Source organism: Acanthopagrus latus, chromosome 17 (genome assembly GCF_904848185.1).
Source record: "Acanthopagrus latus isolate v.2019 chromosome 17, fAcaLat1.1, whole genome shotgun sequence".
NCBI lineage: Eukaryota > Metazoa > Chordata > Actinopteri > Spariformes > Sparidae > Acanthopagrus > Acanthopagrus latus.
Window position 1 is genome coordinate 5,802,024 of NC_051055.1, and position 21,369 is coordinate 5,823,392.

Genomic DNA, 21,369 nt, shown 5'->3' on the forward strand with positions numbered 1-21,369 from the left:
TGTTCTGTAACCAAATGTAAACACATTAAAAAAAACGAATTCTCCTCAGAGACCAAGTGTTATATAACTACCAACAGTGGTGTTTTCATTTAGAGCTTTATGTGATTAATTTTTATCAATTAATGATTATTACTTTGATTACATTCAAGCACATGTAGAAGATTTCAAGGCAAAACTACAAGCGTTTTAAAGAAAAATGTAAGCACTGGCTTCTGAATTATCTCTGAGGAGAATACAGATCGCTTTTAGGCCACTGTTAATGGAGGTTAAGCAGAGTCATCTGAAAAGGAGAAGAGCTGGATTCTTACAGGAGGGAAAAAGCCAGAGAAGTGGCTGAAAGTGTCTTGCTTGCTGACGGGTCGAACCAACACAGTGCGTCTGTTCAGCTTGTCAGTGCAAGACAGGACCACTCCTCCACAGCTGCCTGAGCTCCGAACACCCTCCTCCATACTGGAGGTGAAGAGAGGGAAGGAGGAGGGAGAAAGGGAAAGTAGATGCCAAAAGGGTCAGGGAAGGTAAGAAGCAAGAAATACAGGAGAAAAGACAGAAAAGAAGGGAAAGTTCAAGATCATTTTGGAAAAATTATGAGGAAAGTGATTAAAACCACAGGAAGTTGCACCAGCTTGAATCAGCTAAAAAAAATGTGGAATGGCCTTATACGATCCAGTGATAAGCACCCCGAAGCATTACACACTTGACTGAAAAAAACTACAGTTCACAGGCTCTAAAAATGCTTCACGCTTTAACGCTGGAAGAATACTCTAAACAATTTGTGCGTACATTCTTTGGTTAATTAATGTGTAATGTTCTCTATCCAAGACATTTTCATTCTGTAGGTATCAGTATAAGACCATCACCAGAATAAGATTTCATCAACCAGAGACTGGAGGCCCATGTTGTAGTTCTCTCTCTCTCTCTCTATCTCTCTCTCTCACACACACACACACACACACACACACACAGAAAGAGAGAAAGAAGAACGGCTGGTAACAGATTACATCGGCTTGATTATTTAGTCAAGCACAGACACTGGAAAGACAGGGGAAACTTATAATGTAAATATAATATATTTGTGATTTGTTTCTGTTCTCCATGAATATCTTAGGGTGTACCATAATATTTCACATGTGGGCAGCCTCTATTATAACCAGAAGAATTGTTTTGTCTTTATTTTCCTGTCTGTCCAGCATGAGCAGAGATGAGGGGCCTTGATTAGGAGCAGCAGAGTGGCAGAGTATATAGAGGCCTAAGGCTGCTACGGCTGGTTTTGGGACAGGCAGAGGCCTCACCACAGCTGTCTCCTTGCACTGCAGAATGAGTCCTTCATAGTGACCAGAGTGCCAGCCCTGCCCTGGCCTGGAGAAACACACAAGGCCAAGCTTTAACTCGGGCATCTGGCACTACTCATAATGCTGTGGCAGGAACTGATATTATCTCTTGAGTAGCAACAGTAGTTACAAAATTGCATTTAGATAAGTGGACCACAGGCATTAGTATCATTTGTATCAAACTTTCAACAGCCTGGAGGCATGGACAGAAACTTCAATGCAAGTAAATCAAGTATGAAAAAATGCCATTCTTATTGAACTGGGTTAGGGTTAGGGTCACAATTAATCAAAATGCAACACATGTCTTTACTGAGGGAAATTGCATATACACAAAAATAATGTGGTGCATGATGATTTGACTGCCATCTTTTGTTGAGGGCATCCATAAAGTACCTGATGAGCAGAAATCAGAAGAGGTTGACATGATGACAGTCAAAACAAACATCAGTCTTAATGCAGAGCAATATATATAAAACACAAACAGACATTTACATGCAAAGCATTATTACGGTTGCTCTACAATTACAATCATGCACATCACACATATGGCAAAACGGTTCACACAGTGGTTCAACACCATGTGTGTCAATTCTTTGATGCCCCCCTCTTTAGTTCAGTAAGAAAAGAGTAGGCCTACTGGTAAGTGTGTATGTATTTGCATGTGTTTCATGCATCATTATCTTGTGTGCATATGTCAGCTCTTTCTGTGTGTGTTCTATTTGAATATCTCTTTGTAATCACCCCCATTCAGCTGTAAGAGTGACTAATACATATGGACCCCCCACAGCCCACAACTCCTCATCGCTCCCATCATCCCTCTCTTTTCTCTCTTTCTCTTCTCCTATCTAGTCATCCCTCGCTCTGAAACACTTGGTTCAGAACAGCTGGAAGACATCAACCCTAAACTGTGTGAATGAGGGTGGACTGTCGCTGGCCGAACTCCTTCATCAGGGGGCATCTGTGTGTTTCAGAGTAGTTGAAGGGGAGCTGCTGCTAGGGGAGACTTCGCTGAAATAAGGAGGGGAAGACGCGTCCTAATTTCTAAACTTCCCCGACACAGTTTAATACCCAATCAACCCAGCGACATCTTGCTTCCATGTTTCTCCTTTATTCACCTCCACTGCTCCATTAAGAGTGAGCCCCACACCTACAGGACTCAAAGCCCACCTTATTTCATATTCCCACTCTATCATTTTCCTTCCCTCCTCCAATCTCTCTTGTCCTCCTCTTATTTTGATACAATCAAGGATTTAATAAGGGTTTCACCGCCCATATTTGCCTGATCTATCTAACTTTCCATTCATTTTCCAGCAGTGAGATAGCTAAGGCCAGACGAGACATTTTCTCTGTCAAGCTTGATTTAATTTGACCCAATGCACACAAATAACCTGGGCTGGGTGATGAAATATCTCACAATTATCTGTTCAGAATGATTAATATGGACTCCAACCCCTGTGGGCTCTCTTGTATGTGTGGATGATACAGATTAGAGTGCGCCAGGAGCTCAGAGATCCTCCACTGTGTCCTAAACAGCCATGACTATAACCTGGCTTGGATGATGGAGTGCTTCTGCCTGCCAGAACTTTGGTCGGTTTAAATGTGTTGAGACCACGTTGTTAAACGCACATTAAACTGAAATAACCTAAGAATGAGAAAATTGACCCATTATCTACTTAAGAAGGCATAGAGATCGACCCAAAAGATTAAGGTTGGCTCTGTCTCAGAAGTAATTGGACACACACCTGTGGAGAGCAGAGTAGTGTGATATAATGACCCACGACACCTTCACGCTCTAAAACTGTCTAACCACTGACGTTGTCCTGGCTTAAGCTAATACTCCATACTGTATGCAACACATGTGGCCTGACAGAATATAAATCATCTGACTACAGTGAAGCAGGGAGGTCTGTGAGAAGCTTGCTAGACAGTCAGATTCAAAGCCAAGATGATCGCCTCAGTCCCTCTGTGACCTGTACAGGACACAGCTAAGGTGATTTTAAAATCTGGCAAATCAGAGTCAATAACCATTAACATATCAGTGGTTAGAGCATTGATTGTTAAAGATGGGGGTTCAATATAGGCCAAGGGCCCATGAAGGCCCATCTCCTTTACACTCAGTCTGGCTCAATCAGAGAAGGAGGCACTTATAGGAGCGTATGCACTGAGGCATGAAGGCACAGAGACATGCAAACACGCATTCGTCTGCTGGATGCAACACACTGGAGTATTACAGAGCACTGTTTCAATATCTCCTCAGACAGACACAGGGCAAATTGCCTCCCGCTAAGTGGTCTCTTCCCAACAGAGCAAGACCTCAGGCACGTACACAGCGCACACTCACGCTGCTGATTCCATCTCTGAGGAATGTGATCAAGGCAAAGAGGAAGAATTACAGGAAAAAAAAAAAATCATGATTTAGGTATTGAAAAGGAAAATGTAATTGATGGTAAGAATGCGCATATAGGGCATAAAATAACTATTTAGGCACAGCTTCAGTTTCAGCATGTTGCAGGACGTGCTCTCATAATTTCAGAGCCCGGAGCTAAATTACCCCATTTTGACTGGAACTTCACGTGGGGAGAGATTACCATAAGGATGCAGTGGAACATCGCCCGGTGGTTTTCCTCCCCTAACAACGTGTTAATGTTTCTGCAAATCGATTCCGACACAGCAGGCACAGAGAAAACGACTGACGGACTGACTGAACTCTTCTGTATTGTGAGTCAGTATTGGGCCCACCCAAGGCCCATTCAACTCGTTTGTCTAGTCCTGGTGATCTATCTGTCTCTCTGTCTGTCTGTCTGTGGTCATAGTCACAACAGCTGTCTGGAGAGACAGTGATGCTGAGGTGATAATGTGAAAAATTACCCAAATGAGGAGAAGTAGAAACAAACAAAGGGTTAGTGGTATTGGTGGAAAGTATGTGTTTAGACAAGTGTGTGTGTGGGTGCAGAGTGACTTGGTAGATAGACTGTCCTCAAACTGGAGGGTCCCAGTTTAATCACTAGCTCCCCTGGTGCCATATCATGTAGACATAACATTCCTACCTGCAGAAAGGTTACCAAAAATACGCTGATGCATAAATGTATTAACATGTACGGATGTGCTTTACCTGCATCTGTAGTGGTCGATGTTGAAGCTGACAACTTTACATTTGATCTTTGTATAAACATCCTGGACATCTACGGAGGCACTCAGGTCTTCTAGTTCACCAATGACACAGATCTCTAACAGAAACACGAAAAAATGATTGAAATAATGGTTTAATACATTAAAAAGAGGAAGCGAATCACAATTGAAAGACATACATTCATTAGGCTACTTAACTTTACTTTAACTTAACTTTTCTTAACTTAAGCAACATTGCAAACATATACAAATACATTGAGTCAAGTGTACTTAAAGTGGCAACAGACAACATTCCCCGCTCGTGTTTTCATGCAGTATTATTGTTGCAAAGACAGTTGGATTATTTCTGTTTTCTTCAGAGTCACAAATAACAGTTTTTTCAATCTTTTAGTCTACACTAGAAATACATCCCCAGTTGACCCTCCTTTTCCTGAGTAACTTAGTGCCTGGTGGCAGAAAAAAATTGTACAGTGATAGCAAGGTTTTGGATGATTTTATTTTTTTTTTGTAATTTTTACTTTAATTTGAGAACATTAGTTAGTAGCTACTCTGTGAATTTTGATGATAAATAGAAAATATACATTAACTAAGAAAGTCTGATAAATTATTACTGGTGACGCTACCCAGAAGTATATAAAGTAAAGTTTAAATCAGCAGCTTCGTCAGCTGCAATGTTAGTGATGCTCACATACTAACATATCAATAATTTTACTGCAGGAATACTGCCTATGAAATGTGAAGTTGTTGAGAACCAGTCCTTTTACTTTTGGCAGTTTAAGTGTATGTTGGTGCTGACACTTCTGTACGTTTTCTCAAATTAACATTAGATTGCAGGACATTCCCTTGAAACAGAATATTTCTATATGATTGTACTGCTACTTTTACTTCAGTAAAAGCTCTGAACTCTTCTTCCACCATCAGTAAATGTGATTGCTGCCAGTTTCTCTCTGTTTTTGTTGCAACATGTATGGCACCACTGTACTTGGAAAATAGGCAATGCAGCTAAACTCAGACATTCATAGATGAAGTTTCATCTGTGTGGGTGAAATTCATTTCTGTGGGCACTGCACTGTAGCTAACCCTGATCAGGTCTTGTTTCTGGTCTTGATCCAACTGCTGTGGTCAGTTCCTTCACAGTGGACACACAGTGTGTTTCTGAAGCTGATTAAAGCCTTAGGAAGTTGCACTGAAATACATGGGTAAGAAGGGAAAGCAGGAATAACCTCAGCTGGTTATAATGAGAAGAGTGTGTGTGTGTGTGTGTGTGTGTGTGTGTGTGTGTGTGTGTGTGTTCGCTTATACTGTATGTGTTTACACAATACTTAATGTTCACGTAGACTCTTCAGTGTGTGTATTCATTAAAATGTATGTGCATGCCTCAGTGCACCTTGTGTGAATACAAACCCACCCACTGCAGGCAAAGTGAGTAAGCTTCATAGAAGGACTGATTAACTTTGTATTGAACCAAGCCTGTGAGCTTAACTGTTGCTTCTCTCTCATTGTTTCCACAGACAAAGTCCCACAATCATAGGCTAGCTTGGGAAAATGGACTTCATGCATGTGAGACCATGGTTGTTGTTGTACTGTTGCCTTATGGTGATTCGGAGAAATGCAGAGGTTCTGAATGGCTTATTAAAACTGAAACACAAGGCCTGTCAGCTTTATTGTGGATACCGTGTGGAAAGAACTCTCCAAAGTTGTTAGATACTCATACACTCATAGTCTCCGAGCATGGTGCTGATATTGATGTATGAGTTTTCTGAACCCAGCCTGTAAGGAAACCCTTAATCCCTGCGTCTTAAATGGCTCGTCTTGAAAGAAGGAAAGTGTACCACTGATTTGTGCCTTCAGCAGAGCCTCTGGAGACTCATGCTTGATTTTCTACCTCTAATCTTCCAACACATAATAGCATAACATTATACCCCGAGAACCAATACGTCTGGAATGGCTGTTTTTCCATTTCTCTGGAGAGACAAGAATCTTATTTCCTCTGCAGTTGAAAAACATATTACATCATAGCAGATTGTGTGCAGTCATATCTGTGGCTAACTCACCTCCAAGAATGCACTGGTGATATTAGGCATTTAATATATTGCATACACACAATTCTTGTTTTCAATAGCATGCTTAATGTGGTGTGCACAGAAAATCCAGTGGTAAGTTCATCTCGCAACTCAGATGGCACATATTAAGCCCAAATCCATAGTAATGCCTATTTAGGATGTCTCTAAGTCAAACCATCTCTGTGATGTCCTCCAAAACATTCCATTTCCACTATAAAAGACTTTAAGCTGGACGATCTGCTTGGCAGATGCTAAATATTACAGCCACCAATTAAAGGTAAATCTAGCCTTTCATCGCCCCAGTAAATCTAAAGGGGACGAGGCGGTTAGCTTTGGATTCATCACCCATTTATTTATTTGTCTTTTCCTCTGTCCCTCATTCTCTCCAGCTGCTTTTCCCTCCCAAGTGCTCAACATTTGAATGAGAATAGAGGCTGGAGTTAAGCACTTGCAGTGTTGTGTTACAGCAAGACTGTAAAAACCCTGAATGTTTCCTGCACTCTTTCACACTACACACTGACAAGCTTTCATTAAAAACGTGTCCAGATTTACATATGTGTTTCCTATTGCCTTCTAATACACGTTCTTCAGATCGTACTCCTAAAGGACCAGTGTGTATAAGTGGCATCTAGTGGCGTGGTTGCAGCTTGCAAACAACTGAACACCCCTCATCTCACCCTCCTCCACAGTGGCCTCTAAAAATGCTAAAGCCCCTCTCTAGACCCAGTACTGGGTTTGTCCATTCTGGGCTACTGTAGAAACAAGGCTGTGCAAATTCATGGGGCAGGACTTGTGCTTTCCCTAAATATACAAGGATCATTGTAAGGTGATGAAAAAACAAAGATACATTAATGACAACATAATTATAATTACTATACTCAGTTTCTGCCAATGGATCATTCTAAATCCTACACACTGAAATTTTATTTTAAAAAACAAATTAATTTCTTGTTTATTCAGATTATCAATAAGCAACAAGACATGTATTGATAAGTGTTAGTCAAGTCTGGGATACCTGTTTTTTTGGAGGCTGGATCGGGAGCAAACAGTTTAACTGTGACCTTTGGTAACATCCACTGCATCCAGAGGCTGACCTTCCCGCTGGTTCCACCGATGCTGCTGGTTTTCTGCTCCAGAGTAACCGTGTCAGCAAATGGACTGTCGTCTCCAGCAGGCACTGAGTCACCCTAGGGAGTCAAAATTGGGTCTGTTCATTCAGTGCTAGTAAGATGGTAACAAGCAATGATTTGAGGTCAAGCTTGGAACTACCACATAAGCTCTAAGACTGTGACAGAACTCAAACATTTACATTAAATTTAACAAAGATTCTTTCAACAAATCAAAAACCTGTTTTTGGCAGTGTGAGAGCAATTAACACCTCACACTTTAGTTGATAAGCGTGGATAAACAGTTAAGGGAAGCAACAGCCAAAAAGAACAAAGAAAAAAAACTGACATTTCATTAAATTTTAAAATGTCTAAAATGGGAATCAGAGTCAAGGTTTTGTTTTGCTGCACGGCTCAGGGGTGCTCCTTAAGCCCCTGATTTGTTCTTTTACATCAGCACTGCTGAAAATGTGCTGTAATTGGGAGGTATACTGTGCAAAGTTATAACTTGGTTCTTGGTGTTAAAAAAAATTGTTTAGTTTTTTCCTCTGAAGTTAGCAGCGTGGCCCTTAACACCTTACAAACTTACAACCATGCATATATGATCTTGAACTGCATCCCTTAGACCTAATGTATTTCTGTGCTTATATCAGTGAGTTAAAAAAACTTGATACAACCATAAGAACATACAAACAAACAATACACTTTAAAACAGATTTTTTTTGTGTGACTCTTTGTCTATCTGTCTATCCCACCATGTGTTCGACGAATGTGTTCGTATGTTTGAAAGTGTCGTCGCTGTGCATGTAGCCATAACAAAGAAACCACCGGCTTTTGAGCCTTTTTGTATGTAGATGACATCAGTGTCTGGTGAACAGAACTCCGATCAGAACTCCATTGTGTGGAGCTGTCACTGGTGTTAACCCCAAACTAAGCCACCAGCACCCACATGGCCTGCGTTCACTCAAGTGCGCCAGGACACACACATCTCACAGCCTGGGAGAGGATGGGAAGTGAAGACCGGAGGCGGGGGCGGAGGTGGGGGGGTGAGGTGGAGAGGAAAGCAGGATGCGGCGGAGGAGGCTGCCTTCTGTGAGCTCTCATCTCATTACTGAGGGTTTGGCAAGGCACTGAGGATGACAGCACTGGGGACATTTTTTATTTCTCTCGCCCTCGTCCTGGTAAATCTGCTTTCCAAGCATGTATCTGTGTGGCCAACAGGGGAAGTGAAAAGCCTGCAAACAAACAATACAGCAATTTGCAGCACTGGCATTGTGGGGTTTCACTTTTTCCACAGCTTCTCCCATCGCAGCGGGGTAATGACAGATTGTGTCATGGTTATCGAGCCTGGCTGTGGTTGGTGAGGAGGTTATCAACCATCTCAATTAGAAACCCCACAGCTGCTGGACTGATTACAGTGTCTTAAAGAGGATCCAGATGAGGAAACTATGTCCCTGTTCCACAGCTGGGCGGCGGTATGAGGGCCCCATGCTAATTTGCAAATTTAATTTAATCGCGCAGTTGAGGTAGGCTAAAAGCAGAGCTTAATAACAACGGATGACAATTATATAAATAAATTAAGGATTTTACTTATTCAAAAATAGATCCAGCATGTGAATGTATGAGCACTAGAAACTAATGAGAAACATGTGCTACACTGGAAGCTTTAGCTGTCAGAATAAGAAAGGTTAAACACACCTGTTAAATCATTAAAGAATTAAATCCTAATGGATATAAAAAATTAAGTAAGGATTGCACCAGATCCACAAGCATGAACTAAGACTACAGGACCACTATGTCAAATGCACAGTCTATATACAGAATATAACATTATATACAGCTTCATGACCCTTACAATGAACTTAAGTACTGTACATATAAACAAAAAACAAACAAACAAAAAAACAACAGTGAATCACCTAATTCCCCCAGAGCTAGCATTTATTCCAAACTAGTGTCTAGCAATGTCATTTTGTGTTTCGATGGAACCAAACAGTTAAAGTGTGAGTGCATGTGAATTTGTGTCTGTGTGTCTGCGTGTGTAATAACAGTGACTGGTAGTGAGTAATACGAGCCCAGTATTAATGGTGTTCAGTCAGTCTCAATGAGAGATATTCTAGTGTCAACTGCCATTTGGGGACTAATTATTGTTGAGCTGGAGTCAAAACATAGAAAACTATGTGTGTGTGTGTGTTAGTGTGTGTGTGTGTATGTGTGTGTGTGGTTTGGATTATTTAGTTTACAGTTCTGGCCAGTCGGTAGGATTAGGCTCTGTAATATCATGTGTGGAAACAGGAGCCAGCCGCTGGCGATGTGGGAAGCTCAGACCACTGTGTACTGCAGCGTGGTTACGCTGGAACATCGGACACCCGACTGCTCCTGCTTCTCAGCCAGAGCCAAAGCTGTCGCAACTTTCAGTCTCTCACAAGCTGATTTTACCAGGGCCGGAACATATTTAAAAATAAAATAAATAAATAAATACATCACACAATAGTTTTGAGAGCAATTTTTTTGACTTTCAATTAAGGAATCTTGTTACTTGTGAATGGCTTCATGTGAGTAAAATGAAATAAACCCCACATGAGTTGTCAAAATCCAAGGTATATCCATTTGTAGGACATGTAAAGAGAAGGCTACTTTAAATTGAATACTGCAAACAATTCCTACAGCTGTAATATTGGCAAAAAGAGAGAGTGATAAAAAGAACACAAAAAAGTAAGTAATCAAAAAGAAATGTAAAACCAATGCTGGAAGTTAGTCACTAGCAAAGCCAAAGTTCCTGTTTTTATCAGTGTAGGAACACCCCCCCCACATATCAAGGTGAGGCCTTGAGAAACAGATGTTGTGGTGTGGTGTGGTGTTGGAAGAGGTGGGCTCTGCCACGTTCTTGAGCTTCCAGATTGGGGCCCCAAACACACACGGAGTCATACACACACACTCGGAGAGGGAGCTATTTTCCCACACCTCCACAAGCCAAGCTGTAAAGTATACAGTTTAATTCCTGGGCCTCTGCGCTATAAACGGGCTGAGGATCCAGGTTTATTTTCTTTGCAGAGTTTGTCTTTGCTCATCAGAGAGACCCAAACATTTGGAAGACAACAGCAGGCTGGAAGTGTCAAAGAAAGATGGAGGCAAAGGCAGATTATGAAAGAAGAGTGGAAAGAGAGAACACTTCAGGGACAGGTGACGGGATAGAGAAATGCTGGGAGGGTACAAAGGATGGGTTCATTAATAGAAAGAAAAGATCAAAAAGGAAATGACAGTGAGAGAGCCAGGACAGAGCTGTACATGGAGAGAAGAAAAGAAGGGGAAGTGGGCAGGATGGAATAAAGCATGAACGGCCAAAAGACAGACTGATAACCAATTACAGGGCAGTAAAAAGCAAAAACCAGAACTTGACAGGTGACAGGGCCTTATCCTAATTCCATCATGTTCTCCCATAAATTCCTGACAACTGCTGGCAGTCAGGCTTCATGCGGGATAGGAAAGAACTTCTCCCAGGCTATGGTCAGGTTCAGGCTGATTAAGATTATGAGAGGATGTTGTTAGGTCGTGATCAACATGAGAAGAAAGAGAAATAAAAAGGTATGATGAACGGAGGGATGTGAAAGACAGAGGGGACAAGGGAAGAGAAAACAGACTCAAGACAAATCCTGCTGAATAAATATGTGCTTAACATAAGTACATAAAATGGCCACATTAATGGTGTCAGCTCAGTAGCTGGGGAGAAATGGTTAGCAAGGGGCTGCAGGTCAGGGGGTTTGGAGGGTGTTGTGTGTGGATGTAGTTTTAAGAACTAGAGGACTGAGGAGGAGGGCTTGCTGGGGAGAGACTGCTGCCACTACTGCTGAGACTTATCAAAACAGCTCCTACATTCTTGCTCAATCACCCAGCCTCCCAGAGGACTAAACACTTCTACCAGTGTTTGTACTTAGGTAAACAGTGACAAGTGGGCTGTCAGGGGCCTCTGTGGCCTTGTTATAGGTGCACTATACCGTTGGGCCTCCACTGCCATACCAAACTGCTGCCCCTTCTGTGGATCCACAAATTACACAACAACACACACACAAGTTGACAGTACAGAAACGCATGCAGATGCAGTTGCACAACAGAATATCAGACACTTTTTTTTTCCACACACAGACCCACTTCAATCCCAGGGGTGATTCAAGGGGCCCTGGTGGTCAAAGAAAAATAAATTCTAGGCTGGTTTCTATAGAAACACTGACCAACAAAATCATTTTTATGCATCCTACTTCACACAAACATGCACCTACATATTACACAAGCCCCTGGAGACAGAGGCCCCATGGCCATAGACCCCTAGCTAGTTGCTGATGCTGCTACTGTATTCAAAAGGAGAACAAACTCCAGCCACGTTATCTAAGCCGAGGAAAAGACAAAGGGAAAAATAACACTCAACATTTGTTGTTGCTCCTTTAAAACTCTGACTCTAAGTTTTCCATTGGCTTTGCACATGCCTTCATGCACCGCTACACTTCATACTTCATTCTCTGGGTTTGATATTTTATCTGAGTGAGAAATGTAAATACAGGTTATTGTTTTCCCCAAATTAAGAGGCAGGTTTATACTCAATCAAGCTGCAGCTTGCACAAATCAAACAGAGCTCACAGCCTATCTGAAGTATCTGCTCTGGGTAAGAAAAAATAATGAATGAAAGGCAAGCACTGATTTTTTCCAGCTTTCAAAATCCTTTCCAAACAAAACAGATTTTTTTTACACAAACTGCACGTGTTAGCACTGACTCAACTACTCATTCCAATAAAAAATAATATATTTGCACTTAAAAACATAAATCACATAGATCAGCAGCAGAATCATGTATACAACAAAGGCTTACATGGCACATGTTATTGCATGACTCATAGCATCTAAGATTGGGGGGGGGGAAAGAAAAAAGCTCATATTTGAGTGCTGGCAGGGTAAAGTCATTAGGCCTCTTATTAATCAAGTAGCACAACATGAAAGGAGTGATGCAAGTAAAAACGCACTCGATGACAAAAACGCTAAAAAATGCCTGATACTGAGATGTATATTGTGGTAGAAAGAGCAAGAGCAGTGTAAAATAACGTACACATATAGCTGACTGATTGAAACAGAAACTTAGATGTAAAGATTCCTGGTGCTCACAGTTAATAAAACCTGACCAAATGAAATGTGTAGCTGGGTGAGCAAAACAAACCTCTGTGGGGGAACCAAAATCTGCAGAGGGGCTGCAGGTGCTGGTGTCTGGTAGGGCGGTGCCAGCACTGCTGCGCACCGGGGAGGATGGAGCAGCACTAGCGGGGGGCTCTGGAATGCTGGAGGTCTGACGCAAGATGCCGTGCCTCTGGAGACGAGCCCATGTAGAGCTCCAGCTGAGGAGGAGCTCGTACAATAGCTGAACCTGGAGAGTGACAGAGAAGCAGAGAAGAGGAACTCAGATCGCAATGCTTGATACAGTATTTTAATGGAATTGTATACGTACACATGTACACTGATTGGTGCAGTGTAGTCTGATGTAAGCATAAGCTATATGCAGGATTCTCCTGTCAATCAATCTATGTCTGATCTTTCTCACGATACATGCAGCAGACATACAGCTTAGAACATGGCAATGCAGTTGAATACTCTTTCAATACATGAAGTTTACTGTGGCAACTGAGTGCCTTAAAAGATAAACCTAACACACCACAAGCAGGCTTAATATATGAAACCAGATTCAAATGTATTTTTGCCAAGGTCTGACTCAAACAGCTGCACTGGGGAGTTCTCATGTAGTTCTGACTTCTGAGGCCATTACCGTGATTTGGCTTGGCAGCTTTGTAGTTATGTGACACTAAACCTAGTTAAAGTTGAGAGAAAACCAAAGAGAGAAAGAGGAAATATTAGCCAAAAATGGACCACTATCCATTCCCATTTCTTTCACTTTCCAACTGGGCACTCTTTTAGACTTTGTACTTGTCATTCAGAGAGGCCTTATTTCACAAAAGTGATGTCAAACGTATGTGTTCATGTTTCTATTTTAATGGATGATTATTTGAAGGGCACAGCATGCTCATACACGTGCTCCACTGTACAAATTTGTTATCCATAACAACAAAACTTCCAAAGAAACACCCACAGAGGAAAGTTAAGTTGTGTCATCAATTTCCCTTGCAAAAACTCACCACGGTTAGGAAAAACTGAAGGCTCAGCGTCAAGTGTTCTCAACTATTTATCATGTGTTCACATGAAAAGAGGCCTCAGCCTTAAACAACAACAAAGCCAAAAACAAGAGTGGAAAACATGAGGGGACGGCAGGGGAATGTGATGTGATGCTTTCAGTTATTCATGCATTCAGTCAGTGTTCTTTGGAGTAAAGAGAGGGAAAGAAAGGGAGAAAAGTGACGCTCTTTCGCAGTGAGCTAATTTCTGGATTTCAAATGCTTCGCTTTTGCAGCCAACTAACCCCCCTGCCCCAGCACTGAGGGTCCCTCAAAAGTAAAGGTGCACAGACACATGAGAGCACCCTCTACTCCGAGCACATTTTTACTCGCTGTTGCTCACTCACACACATGCATGCCTGTTAGCGCACACATTACAGGGAGGCCTTCCATAAATAAGCATAAATCAAATGAAAAGCAGCACAATACATTACAGCTGGGCCATTTCAAACATGTCCAGGAAGAGCTGCTAATGCCGATCCAGCAGCCGTCCAGGGACGGGGCCAACAGCTGTCTGCCATACCCAAGTGAACTGCGCTGCCGACAGAGGAGGCACGGCTCTGTGCTCTCTTCTCTGAGAGGTTGGGGCCTGGAAGTCCAACCAAGCACAACAAGGCCTACTGCACTCAGCAGCAGATGTGGAGGAACAGGGTAAAGAATGCCGAGCAGAGGAGAAAAGAAAAGGCTGAGAAGTGTTGTTACATGTCCTCTGGAGTTCAGTCTCTGTCCCTGCTTTCATGGTCAGATTTTTAGTTCATTTCTCTGCAACCCCATTCATGTCATCTAACCCTCATATCTCATTTGTCCTTCTCACCATTCTTAAGACACTCTATCCTTCTTTTCCTTCATCTCTTATCTTCCTTCTGCCATTTGCTCCATCCAATCTCTACTTCCTGTTCATAATATCCCAGATTAGTGGAAAGAAGGGTCAGTTGGTTCAACTCAGCTACTGCTGTCAGACCAGAGGGCACACACACATGCACACATGCACGCACGCTCGCACGCACACACATGCACACACACACACTCACACATGCACGCACGCACGCACAAACTTACTTGCACGATTACATGAGCTCACAGTACACATGCCACATTTCGTGAGTTGTGGAAGTGAGCACAACATTTGGAGAGCTCAGTTCTCCAAAGACCTGTCATCTGCAGATCAGGAGGCCTGCTAGGCTGCAGTAGTACAAACTGGAGACTGAACAGAGGCTTCTGCAGTCATTCATAAAAACATACAGATGAAAGATGGGAGAGCATGCAGATGGTGAGCGTTCGTGTGCCTTTATCTAAGCAAAGTTTATATAGAAACTTCAAAAACATGAGTATGTGGGGTGTATGAGAGTGGAAATGTGTACATATGTTTCTGTATGTGTGTGTTTGTGTGTGTGTGCATGTGTGGTACCTGAATTACTGTACAGATGTCAAAGGTCAAAGCAAACTGTGGCAGTGTCGGTTTGCATGTGTCTGCTGATTTCAAGGTGGTCCTGATGAGGTAAAAGTCACTTGATACTGTATAAGTGAAAGGAAGTGTAAAGGGAACAGGGTAATGATGCTGGTGAACAGACTGACTGTATTATACTGACAATAAATCAACTCTCTAACCTATGTAACTAGGACTTGACTCATCTAGAAGTGACTTTATTGGCACAAGTGTGTGTGTCTGTGTGTGGCTTTCCATTAAGTGTTCCGAGATGTGACGATTCACCTTGGGTGTTCTGCGTTAAGAAGAAACAAACGTGTTGGTAACATGTATCAACGCTAATGTGCACATATTATGTATGTACACATGTGTGAGCATGCAACTGTATCCTTGCTTGCCATGGTCCCTTTTTCTCTCACTCTCTTTTAGTGCTGCTGATCCCTTATTTTACTCCTAATGTTTTTATCACCCTTTCAAAGACACTTACCTCACTTCCTATCTTAGCTGCAGTTGCACCCTATTATTTACTGAGCCTCAATAAACCATTCAGAAACTTGCCTGTTCATGTGCACAGTCACTTCAGAATTACAAAAATGACCAAGGCCCTTGCGCTTTTAAACATCAAAGCCAAATATCCGTTGTGTGGCTACATGTAAAAACATAGAACAAAGTTGACTAAAAACTCTCAAAAGGCTTGGCCGTTTCACCCCAGTCTCTAAAAATACCTGTGTTTGTGCCATGAAGTAATCCATCTAATGTTATGGAAAATCTGATTTAACGTCACAAAAATGCTGCTGAAATGCCCAGAGAAGTTAAGAAGCAAAACTTGTTGGTTTTATTTGTTGACTTTAAACGCATTAGTATCTTAAAATTAGTGCGATAATGATTGATTTTCAAATACCAACCACCCAAACGTTCTCCACTAACTGTGTCGGGGCTAACTCACGCTGCAGCGACAGCACAGCTATCTGATACCCCCATCTGCATCAACAATCGCAAATGGCAATACTAATTACAAAAAGCAGTAACTGGTGTGAGGTCTCTTTTGTTCTGGGGAGGGTGGGGTCACTCTGGCAGCATTTCTCAAAGTGCTGCTGCATGACTTGAAATGGTTCAGTATTAGGTTATAATCTACAGACAAAGAGTAGAGATGAACAGGTGGGAAAGAAGAGAAGAGAAGAGAAGAGAAGAGAAGAGAAGAGAAGAGAAGAGAAGAGAAGAGAAGAGAAGAGAAGAGAAGAGAAGAGAAGAGAAGGTTTCATTGGACCCATAAATTAATAATGACTCATCATATAATCTCAATAAGCCTTCCCAGCTTTGCCAGACACAGGCGCTCCATTTGAAAGGGAGAACACAGAAGAAGGAAGAAAATAAACTTTCCCTCAATAAACGACCAGCCTGCCTCATCTCTGGGAAAGTTTTCACCACTAACAGATTAAGGCCTTTCGTTTGTTTCTGGTACCAATTCTCCTCAATATCACCATAGCTCATCACTGTGGTCGAAGACGTTTAACAGTGCGACCACTCAAAAGGTCGCCCCAATTAAGTGTTTACAGAGGAGCCTAATTCAATACAGCTAATTCAATTGTGAAAAAACAAAACATGTGTAATGGTACATGTAGATGTGATTATAGTGCTGCAACAGTGCAATGAAAATCAACATAGGGACTCAAGTGGGAGACAAACATGTTCCATTTCCAATCTGTCCATATTCATTATGCTCTCACCAAAATATAATAACACATTGTAAAACAATGATGATGAGTCTTGCATTTCTCCACTCTCCTTCATTCAGACCTCAGAATGTTTGGCCAAAACAAACAAGGCAACACTCTCTTGTTTACACTTCCATTTCATTCAAAATTATACTAGGTAAGAAGATGAGGCAGTTTATTTATTGAAGTCAGTCTATATCAGAAAATCATGCAGAGACCAGATTTTCATGCCAGGGTTCGTGTGTTCATATTTCAACAAAGTTTACAACGGGATGATTTGTATAAATATACATGCAAATCTGATGACTACTTTGTGAGATCCGGCACTGTCTGACTGACCTGAGGGTTGGAGCACTTGACGTGGATGGGCTGCAGATCAACATGGAGGCAGACTACAAAGGAGTTCCTTCCTTCAGAGCAGCTCTGCAGCTTATGGGATGTGACGGCCAGTGTGGAGGTACAGCCCATAGGCTCCAAAAGGCTCAGGCTTCGCTGCTGCCCCAGCAGTGTGTACACACTGAACTGACTTAAGCTAACCGTCCATGGGAAGGCATCACCTGGTGGGAGAAATGAGAGGAATGATTAAAAACAAAACAAAAACACACACAAAATGCAATTTTTGCAAGCTTTTGTTGTTTGGTGATTATGGTGGAAAGACGATTCCGATTCTGGCTGGTCAAATTGGATGTCAAAGTGTCTTTTGCAAATTAATTATTCAAATCCAGAGTGATAGAAGCACATCAACTTAAATAGGCTCGTCCATGCTGTTACTAGGAAACACAAATCCAAACTGATCACTAATAGTGTGGACAGCTTGTTTTAATGATGTAATTTGAAAAACAAATCAACCTGCAGTCTTGACAAAGCCTTAGAATATTCCTTTCGCTTACCTTTAAATTCAAAACCCATTACTTTACAGCCCATGGAATGAGGAAGCTTTAAAGATGCACTAAGCAGCAGTATCCTGTCTCAAAAACAATACTCCATAGCCACTAAGCAGGCAGAGGATCCCATCAAAACAAACTGGAAAATGACTGTCTCTAAATCTGTGGATCTGAGACAAGATGCCACATTGAGAGAGCTTGAACTTGTGAGCTTGCCAACCCTGGTAGAACCATCTTAAAGAAAAGGGGAACTTGATCACTAGCACAGGGCCATGAAGAGCGCATTTCCCATGCACTGTGGGAAGGAGCATTCAAAATGAGAGATGAAGAGCTTTTCAAAGAGTAGGAATGAATTACTAAAGGCATGGGTTGTTAATTTTAACGGCAACATTGACAAGTATGCTGATGTCACAGTTTTTGCTGTTGTTTTCCTTTCTCCTCAGTTTCTGAAATCTGTATGCCTGATGTCATTGAAGAAGAGGGAGTAAAAAAAGAAGAGTGGCCCCTTTTTTCTCCTTCTCAAGAGAAAACACTGCTCACCCGAGTGTTGCTTATGTCAACTGTACCAGGTGTGCACACCACATGTGCAAGATCTATCTCTCAAAGTCGCTCTACTTAAGTTTGTTTGTCTTTTGTCATGGTAAATGAGTGGTAGTGGGTCAAAGGTTGCTCAGTGTTGAAACGGCTATAATGATGATGAATTCACATTATGCAGCCTATTAATATCATGAAACCATTTATTTCAATTATCAATAAAAGCAAATTCATTTGCAATAAAGTAAAGTACATTTCTCCCACCTATTGAAATTTATTACCCAGGACTCCCATTTTTAACCTATGAACCAATCACCGTCATTGTTTTCCAGGGTGTAGTATTTTGTTTTCTCATTTAGACTTTTGCATCAATCTTTCTGACACCAGGTCATTGGGTGTTCTCACTGTGTACCTGGGTGTGTTCTCTTGTCCCCGCATTTGAAACATTCTAATTAAAGTTGATCTCATTAGATACAGTATGAAAACTTACCTTCCTCCAAGATGGGCTTGGAGACCACGAAGGGGAGCTCCTGCAGTGGTTCCATGTACTTGTGGCCAGCACTGAGGACACTAATCTGTGGCAGGCAGACTACCAGAGTGCCTGGCATGGAGGCCTGGTTGTGGTACCAGCTACGGACAGTGCCGGGAATGTCACCGCAAATGATGGTGCTCGGAGACGGGAGGCTGTCATTAGGCAGGAACACACAGCATGACTGCAACTCCAACTGGAGAGAGGAATAAAAATAAAAGACACACGTTAATCAATTCTGTATCGCTTGATCACTAATCACCCACCTGTCTTGGCCTCCCCTGTATGACTTTCAGTGAGCAGCCCATGGTCCAAGTGCTCAAGGGGAGTTACCTTGTGCCAAATTTAGAGGACTTGGATTGCATAAGAAAGAGTGAGTGCAAAGCGCTGGGTGTTGCTGGAAAAGACTGGACATGCTTAATAAACCTTTCCTTGATTTAAAAAATGGAAACTGTCCATCCCATATTAAGTCATGCATGCTGTTCTGCATGATGCCCATGATTAACTTTATTATGTATTATAATATTAAAGGACTTGTTGGTGAATGTTCTCCGTAATCCAGGTCATGATAGTTGTAAGTGCTGTATCGTAAGCAACTGGACTTCGCCTCTCATCCAAGAGTTTTCTTTAGTTCTAACTAACTGGAGGGGAGTTGCAGGCTTTTCAACTCTGTGTGGGAGTGTCCTCAGTGTCCACTTGTGGGCTGTTGACCCAACCAGCATGTGGGCTGCTAAGGCTAGGTGAGCCCAGGTGTTAATGGTTGTTAAGCTGTCTGGGGATGGAACTGTGCACTGCATCGTAGGTGGTGATGGAGATGGACCCTCAAGTTTGACGTAGATGGATTATTTAACTCTTGATAGCAGAGCCTTGATTACTTTCACCTGAACCACTCATAGACATACAAGTGGCCCCAACTGCTCTGTGAGGATGCTCCCACATGTTTAAATGCCTGCAACTCCCCTCCAGTTAGATGGAACTGAAGAAGCCTCTTGAATGAGAGGTGAAATGTCTCCAAGAAACTGAGACAGGTGCAGTTGCCTACAATACAGCGTTTAGCAATATCAAAGGAACATGATTGTAATATTATGTATCTAAGATTCATGCTCTGGGTAGTAGGACAGGCCTTCAAAAAACTTTGCAAAGTAAATGTGAGACTGTGAATGCTCCTTTAAAACCAATATGAAATTCCATAACTAGGAAACTAAACACCTTTTACAACTTTTTAGGGACTTTAGTCAGTTAAATCTTGAACCTGATTCACTTTTGAAGTCTAGTTAAAGGACCACTTTCGGCTACATTATGTCACACATATTTCTCTCCACCAAAAAAGCTAAATTTACAAGCCATTAGGTCAGTAACCAGTAGCCAGCAAGTGTACGAGCAGTGCCTTTTTTCCATTACACCGGGGCTGCTCTGATTTAAAAGAGCCGTTAACAGAAAGGAGAGGAGTCCAGGGTCCAGGGGGCAGACGGCAGGTGCTGCCAAGATAATCTGTGTGAAAGTGTGTGTGCGTTTGTCAGTCAGAGAGCTGTTCTGCTTGATGACTGGGCGCCTTTACACAGTAATATGTTCAGTGTACCACACACACATAGTTTTGCATATGCACTTTGCAATATAAGCACAACCTGTGCTTATATTGCAAACACAAATGTTCGGGAGCCTCCGAAAGACATATGTATGGAGGCCAGTTATCCAAGCTCTGATGAGAGAGCAGGAGCAGCAGAAACTGTGAAAAAGACTAAGAGACATTAGAGGGAAATAGAGAAAAAGAAAGAAAGAAGGAGAAAGGGGGATAGATATGGTTACAAATTCATCTCGCGCTGCTTCCTCTTTTGATTACTCTTCAAAGGGGGGTTTGAAATTGGAACACTTTTGCACACTGACACATAAGTCTTTGGCCTTTTTTAAGAGCCGACACGCAGGAAGAAAATCCATTGACACTGCCTGGTCTGCTGCAGATCTTAACAGGGTTAAGCTGTAAAGCAGGCAGACACACGGAAACCGCTGGGTTTAACACTTTGACTCTGGTCTGCACCTTGAGCTCACTGCCTGGGGCTAATGCTCTCCTGCTGGACATCTTGGTTTAGTCATACTTCACATTATTACACATTATTTCTTCTTCAGCTCAGGCTATTCCTCAACCACCATTTTTTTTTTTTTTTTTTTTTGGAGCAATGGCACGGTTAATGGCCCTTACTCAATAACTGGGTGTGTCAGCATGAAGACCATAAGGTCACAGTAAGGAGAGCCCAGGAGAAATGGCAGTCACTTATTGAGAGTTTATTAATGGCGTCTTCTACCATACTGGAATATCAATTATTATTTTTTAGCATGTCAGAGTGAAGTCTTTATACTAACTGCTTGGCTCAACAACCATCTAAATAAACAAAGTAACCAAATAAGATTCATATGAAACTGAAAAAAAAAAAAAAACAAGCACTAATCCGAT

The 21,369-nt window shown here is 42.0% G+C and overlaps 1 protein-coding gene across 4 annotated transcripts in view; it reads right to left on the minus strand.

Moving 5' to 3' along the window:
- Positions 1-21,369, minus strand: part of LOC119005768 (vacuolar protein sorting-associated protein 13B-like) — a 324,995-nt gene that overhangs the window by 142,764 nt on the left and 160,862 nt on the right. Inside the window, exons 23-29 of one of the 4 annotated variants that reach the window (XR_005070578.1) lie at positions 18,882-19,116; positions 17,313-17,530; positions 12,830-13,033; positions 7,536-7,707; positions 4,441-4,555; positions 1,290-1,356; positions 309-450 (exon numbers count right to left, since the gene is read on the minus strand). Coding sequence is in view for 3 of the 4 variants with exons in the window: in XM_037073678.1 (XP_036929573.1) it covers positions 309-450; positions 4,441-4,555; positions 7,536-7,707; positions 12,830-13,033; positions 17,313-17,530; positions 18,882-19,116 (1,086 nt within the window). In the remaining variant the exon portion in view is untranslated. Of the gene's footprint in view, positions 1-308; positions 451-1,289; positions 1,357-4,440; positions 4,556-7,535; positions 7,708-12,829; positions 13,034-16,199; positions 16,390-17,312; positions 17,531-18,881; positions 19,117-21,369 lie in introns of those variants that run through there. The other 3 variants (XM_037073678.1, XM_037073679.1, XM_037073680.1) reach the window with 3 other exon arrangements.